The sequence below is a fragment of the Sebastes umbrosus genome, chromosome 10 (genome assembly GCF_015220745.1).
Source record: "Sebastes umbrosus isolate fSebUmb1 chromosome 10, fSebUmb1.pri, whole genome shotgun sequence".
In the NCBI taxonomy this organism is placed as follows: Eukaryota; Metazoa; Chordata; class Actinopteri; order Perciformes; family Sebastidae; genus Sebastes; species Sebastes umbrosus.
Window position 1 is genome coordinate 5,638,446 of NC_051278.1, and position 7,217 is coordinate 5,645,662.

General features: G+C 43.5%; 1 protein-coding gene across 2 annotated transcripts in view; it reads left to right on the plus strand.

Annotated features, from left to right (window-relative positions):
* slc8a1b (solute carrier family 8 member 1b) overlaps positions 1-6,717 on the plus strand; it is a 165,856-nt gene extending 159,139 nt beyond the window's left edge. For both annotated transcript variants that reach the window (XM_037782131.1, XM_037782130.1), the window contains exons 10-11: positions 4,122-4,225; positions 4,345-6,717. In XM_037782131.1, the coding sequence (XP_037638059.1) occupies positions 4,122-4,225; positions 4,345-4,617 (377 nt within the window). In that variant the 3' untranslated portion in view covers positions 4,618-6,717. The remainder of the gene's footprint in view (positions 1-4,121; positions 4,226-4,344) is intronic.
* The last annotated feature ends 500 nt before the right edge of the window (positions 6,718-7,217 follow it).

A 7,217-nucleotide genomic window follows, 5' to 3' on the forward strand; every position in this document is an offset into this window, starting at 1 on the left:
TCACAGGCTAACTCCCACACACACACACACACAGAAAGACACAGGAAGGAATCAACGTGAGTGGAGTGTTAGAAGAGAATTAGAAACTCAAGACACTAAACTAAAACTGAGGAAAATGCACCGTGGGACTCACTGGGATAAACAACAGTTACATAGTGAAGATCAGAGTACTGAGCAATAAAGGTTTGGTCAGGACAGTAGAGAAGAAGAGAATGTATTATTACATTATTTGATCAATATGGTATTTTAACTAGGGCTGTCAATCGATGAAAATATTGAATCGCAATTAATTACACATTTTTTTATCTGTTCAAAATGTACCTTAAAGGGAGATTTGTCAAGTATTTAATACTCTTATCAACATGGGAGTGGGCAAATATACTGCTTTATGCAAATGTATGTATATATTTATTATTGTAAATCAATTAACAACACAAAACTATGACAGATATTGTCCAGAAACCCTCACAGGTACTGCATTTAGCATAAAAAATATGCTCAAATCATAACATGGCAAACTGCAGCCCAACAGACAACAACAGCTGTCAGTGTGTCAGTGTGCTGACTTGACTATGACTTGCCCCAAACTGCATGTGATTATCATAAAGTGGGCATGTCTGTAAAGGGGAGACTCGTGGGTACCCATAGAACCCATTTACATTCACTGATCTGGAGGTCAGAGGTCAAGGGACCCCTTTGAAAATGGCAATGCCAGTTTTCCTCGCCAAAATTTAGCATAAACTTGGAGTGTTTTTAGCCTCCTTTGTGATGAGCTAGTATGACATGGGTTCATATGATACCAGTATATTCACCCTGGCTTTAATACTGAGCCTGCTATAACCCCCGAAATATAGATTGCGTTAATGCGTTAGTAGCGTTAAAATTATTTTTAGTTAACGCGTTATTATCGCGGCTTCCTACCACAGTCCAAAGACATGCAGGTTAGGTTAACTGTAGACTCTAAATTTGCCCGTAGGTGTGAATGTGAGTGTGAATGGTAGTCTGTCTCTATGTGTCAGCCCTGTGATAGTCTGGCGACCTGTCCAGGGTGTACCCCGCCTTCACCCAATGTCAGCTGGGATCGGCTCCAGACCCCCCGCGACCCTGAATAAGATAAGCGGTTACAGATGATGAATGAATGAAAGGTTATTATGGAATTTTTGTCCAATGATGCCAAAAATATTCTGCCTACTGCCGCTCTAAGGCAGAAACTGCAGCAGTATAAATAACAAAAGATGAAAGCATGTTTGACCTTTTCAAAATTCGTCATGGCAAAATTGCCCCCAAACCTCGGGGGCATTAAAGTCATTAAAGCGACACGGCATTAAAGACTTAAGAAGACAAAAATGGAACTTGCTTGAGTTTCCAGACGTCCTGACACAAACCTTTCAGCTGATCCACACAGAACTGGAGACGATGGCAAAGATCAGGAGGATGATCAGTAGATTTGATTTTTATCATAATCGTGTCATGCATTAATAATATGCCCAACACACCATTATTTAGAAGATAAAAAAGAAAAGACAGAAACCAGAATAGCCACATGAATTACAAATACTACTAAACAAATAAACCATCCAGACTTTTTTTTTCCAAGCTTTAGAAACAAAGGTAGACAACTTATAAGCATTAAAATTAAAATCCATTCGGTCATCGTCGGTGCACCAAAACCTTTTGAACAGACATTTCATTTAATGCAGATATTCTTAAGTCACTAGATAATAATGGACAATACAAAAGAAAATGTGATTCATTTTCAACTTCTCCTAATTTGCATAATACTCACAACCTGTTGTCCTCCTGGATGTTTTTTAATCTGCCGACTTAAAGGGCCAGAGGAAGGATTCCTCTTCTCAACTGTGCAACTAAAGACCTTTGACTCCTTGATAAATTTGCTTGGCCGCCGATTCCGCATTTATTTTTATTTTATTTAACCTTTAATTAACCAGGTTAGTCCCACTGAGATTAAGAACCTCTTTTCCAAGGGAGACCTGACCAAGACAGTGAGCAGCAAGGACACAAAGTTGCAGACAGAGACACAAACAGACAAAAATAGAGTTCACAAACACTAAAAGCACTAAAAGTTGCATTAAAAGAGAACTATCTGAAGACAAATGGGGGGATAAAAAGGAACTTTTCTGGGAGTCAGCTGTACAACAAGGGAAGCTGAAAACATTGGCATGCCATAGAGTCTGCTTCTTAAGCCTTCATTTTAGATTTAAAAATGTTTACTGAAACCAGCTCCTTGATTTTCAAGTCATTTTGGAGCAAATTCCAGGCTGAGGGTGCAGAATATGCAAAAGTGAATACTGCAGTGAATACTGTCCACAATTTTTCTGCTTAATAAAAACACTTAAGTAGTGTGGGAGCAGACCCAGACTACTTATCGCATGTTGAATCACTGGAAAAACCTCCAACACCAGCAGACAAGAGTCGACGGTGCGAGACACACCGAAAAAACTCGTCCGACGGATGCTCACCGACGGGCCCAAACTGTCCGGCGGCCGACCGTCGGCTTGGTGTGTCAGAGCTTTAAGAGCCAGATTTCCTTGACCTTTCCTGTGGATATACCGTGATCCCAAGAGGATGGATCCTCATGTTTTTGATGAGCCCTGATCTTTCCTCTATCGCCAACACCAGGCAAACATTTCCACATGCAAACAGATCGCCTCGAGCACATCAATGGCCTCCTATGAGTCCTTCTTTCCATTTTAAGAGGCAAGAGGGAAAAGCGAGCATGAAGAGAGAGAGGGATGAGAGGATGGTTGAGGTAGAAAGAAGAGAGAGAGAGAGAGAGAGAGTTGATTGACAGTAAGGGAGAGGAAAAGGGCAGACAACTCTCCAGGGAGGCTTCCTCTCACCGAAGGAGCAGAGTGAAACCTGTTTGACACACAAACCGCCGCTACCGAACATGCGAGCGCCCACGCACTCGCCCACTCAATCAGGCAACACGAGCACTCAAAGACCAACTGATGCACGCAGACGTACACGGGACTCTGCCAGCTGGTGGAGGCACGGCGTCAGATTGGACCCAGGTGGCGCACATGTACGTGCATGCTCTGCACACAGAAACACACAGAAATAGAGCTTTGATACACACACACACATACACACACACTTCAGCCCAGCAGACGTGTCCTTGAAGCTTTAAGGTGTACGGGGAGTTTTATCTTTGCTGGACTCTTTCTTTGGCCCGTTGCCTCTCCGCTCCTCCACCCTCCCATCATCCTCTCTTCCTTTGCCAGTTTGGCTTCCACTTCAAGAGAAGCCCTTTCTTGCATTTTATCTCCTCTCGTTGTATCTGGCAGATGAAAGACTAACGAAGGGAAGATGGCAAGAAAATTAGCGAGAGATAAGAGCGCTAACTGACCGTTTGCTGAGTCGTTGTGCTCTCAGCGAAGAGCCTATTGTTGAGATTTGGCGAGTTCTCCGCTGCTCCTTTCAGCGCCACAAGGAGGAGCGTCCCCGTGGAGCTGCTGTTTGGCACACATGAAACCAAAGGGGTGGGGGGGTAATTTGGGGACTAAGCAGCACAATGCCGATCAGCCGTCGGGCCAACATTTGTTTGCCCCTGAGATCCAGCCTTGTAAATTATTGATCTTGGACCAAATTCAGCGTTTTCTGGCTGCCAGCGACAGTAACAGGATTAAAAACTGCGGTTTCTAATTTAAGGGTTGCCTGTCTAAATGTGGAAAACAGGATTTGCACAGTGTTCTTGTATTAATAATTATAAGTGTTCTGCATTTATGAAGAGCGTCCTTCTCTGTCACTGAGTTCTTGTGTAATTGGCAAATGACTGCGTGTCGAGGTCAAGGAGCTCAACTCAGAGTGTAACTTCTGTACTCAGTCAATAACGTTTAATTCTCTCTGAATAGCACATATATGTGACTCTGCCAAGGCCTCATCTTTCTACAGACTTTACTTTCTTTGTCAACACTGTAGTGACAGAACAGTTATATAACTGTAGCGGTAAAGACAAGAAATGGTATGGTTATAGTTCCCACCATACTTACAGTATAGCAAGACCCTTTTTGATGAACATCCATTGAGTAGCGCGCGTTGATGGAAAATGCAAAGCCTGCCCAAATTTGATCCGTCTACTTTTACCTTTTCTTTCCCAGATACCTTTGCCAGTAAGGTCGCTGCTACCCAGGATCAGTATGCAGACGCATCCATTGGTAATGTGACAGGTTCCAACGCTGTCAATGTTTTCCTGGGCATCGGGGTGAGTCCAACTCATTTAAATATCGATTGATTGTGTAAATGCGGAGGTGCATACTGCCGTGGCGGTAATTACTATCACGTGTTTGTAATAATGTGTTTGATTCTGCCGATGCTCAACAGGTGGCGTGGTCCATCGCTGCCATCTACCACAACAGCAGAGGGGAGGAGTTCAGGGTGGATCCGGGCACGCTGGCCTTCTCCGTCACGCTCTTCACCATCTTTGCCTTCATCGCCGTCGGCGTGCTGATGTACCGACGGCGGCCAGAGATCGGCGGGGAGCTGGGAGGGCCCCGGACGGCGAAGGTCCTGACCACCATGCTGTTCGTCAGCCTGTGGCTTCTCTACATCCTCTTCTCCTCGCTGGAGGCCTACTGCCACATCAAGGGCTTCTAAGATGACGGGAGATCACGATGACGGAAGGGTGGGACAGAAGGAGAACACGGAGAAAATGATGGCTGTCTCATCGATCTATCACTCCCTCCCTTTACGCAATAGATTGAATGACGGATGAATGGATGGATGTACAGATGAAGAATATGGAGGACGCATTAAAGCATCTAGTGGAAGGAAAAATGGATGCATGGAAGGACGACGAGAAAACCATAGGAGCTAGAGAGATAACTCAGAAGATGGAAGAAAAGGGAATAAACTAAGGAATATTTTTTTTTGTCTTGATCTATAAATCCAAACCAATCAAGTTGTCTTAAACCCAACCCCCCGTTTTAAATACATGAAGCTAATCCCCAAACACACACACACACAATGTGTCTCAGCTGGTTCAAACCATGAAGAAAATGAGTTTTAACGAAACGAGGAGCGACGCACCAACCACGGCTCCCAGGATGCGTTCGGCTTCAACAATCCCATTAATCCCCCCTCCGGTTGGAGCAGTGCTACTCCCACGTCCAACTACAGCAACAAGCAGACAGAGTAACTCTATCAGTATGTACATGCATGACCAGACGATTACCGAAAACACAATCAGAAGAAACCGGACGTATTGCCACAACTGTTTAATGACAACAAACTGTGTGTGCGTGCTGGCGTGTGACTGGTGTGTTTCTGTGCTCGTGTGTTGTGGGAAGATGGTCTGGAAGTACTGTGAAGAAGAAAAAAGAAAAAACGCCTCTCGTTTTTTTTTTTTTTGCTGTTGCTGCGTGAGACAGAATATGCTTATCGTATTCGAGGTCTTTTTTGACTCTCCCCCAGCCTGTAGAAATGCTGAGTAAGACTCTTTAGCGGGAGGGCGCGTTCAATGAAACGTCTTGAACATCACTGAGGTTAGAAATGTAAATACAAAAAGAGCTGAACGTACATTACAGCTCCACTGTTTTTCCTTCTGAATGTCTTGGTTACGCCATGCGCTCCTGAACGGGCCGTCTTTCCGTTGCTTTTTACAGTAGATGTAAACGATTTAAGGTCTAATTTGAATCAAGAAGGGGTTAGTGTGCTTTTACCTTTAATAAGGCCATGTCTGAGAGGACGAAATATGGCCACTCTACCGTTTAAAACTGTTAGAGAAACTATTATCATTGCATAAATATCTAGGTTAATCTGTTTTGTTTTTTGTTTTTTTCAAACTGTGGAATTCTGTCACCTGGTTTTCCACCTATGAGATTACCCCCCCATCGTGTGTCAGTCGTAACGTTGCAATAGACTTTGAAAACGTAGGTACCGCCCTCTGTGAAACCTCATCGTTTTATTCTCACCTCTCCCGTTGGTTTACTCAACAGCTCGTGTCATCATCTCCGTGTGTGTCTCAAGCACCTCCCCCACCTGGCTGGTCAGTGGACCAATCAAAAATCCTCAAGGGCTTTGTAAGAAACAACCACTAATCCCTAACCCTGACCCTTGATTTATAATTCTTCACATACATTGGTCTTTCGGGGGCTATTTAACAGGGATTTGTATTCCTCAACATTATACACCAACTGCTCAGATGTTATCTTCCGTGTGGCTTTAAAAGGAAAACTATAATGACAGCTTCAAAAACGACCCGATGATCCAAAGTACTCGGTCGGACGAGGTCTCAACCTTTCCTGGACTCTTTCCCAGTTCATTACAAAGACTGCCTATAAATTGCGGTCAGCCTTATTCCAAATTAAACCATCCATGCAATGTTCTTTCCCGGGCCGCCTCCACTGTGCTGCTTAAAAATACTACCCTTCAAGCATGTGGATCATGAAGGCCTTAACACAAAAGGAAGCAATGAACGTCTGACTTTTATATTGTTTCTTTATTCAAGGGCAAGTGTTTGCTCTTGGCTGAAAAACCATAACGTAAACTACAGTACGTGATTCACTGCTTTAACTGTTGACTCAGTTTTCAGTCTTAACATAGGAGCCATCGGATGAAGGAAAAATAGTTGCTGATGGTGGAGAATAGGTGAACAGATATGGATAAATACTGTAGGAGCTTCGGGTACACATCTAATCTCAGACAGCCAGACTCTGTTTCACAAGCTCACAGAGGTTCGGAGACAATTGTTTATAATAAAAAAAAATGGGATAATGAGATTTTTTTAACACCCTATTTAATTGGCAGCGTGTTTTAAAACACCTACCTCCCCAGAAACTGCCCCTCTAGGACCTGTATCTCAAAGTGAGTTCAGTTTCAGACAATTAGGCTGTTGTCAGGCAATTCAAAAGGCATTATCGGGGGCTGTAAGCCCCATAGATGTGGGTCAGTAGGGGCCTACTACACCCACTAGTAGGTTCTATCATCTATTCACATGGTAGATCACTGAAAGAAGGAAGCGACCATTGTTATAATGACAAGATGAGAAGCAGAAGTCAGGATCTGTAGTGGATGGATGGGACACAAAACACAGTGTTTTCACCCAGGAGACCAAAGCTTGCATCCCGGGTGAAACCAACAATGTGTAGTTGTCTTTGTGTTCGTAGTTATTTTAACCCAAAACACGATGTTTTTCCCTAACTTTTTTTGTTGCCTAAACCTAAAGAAGTTGTATTTTTTTTGCCTAAACCTAAAGA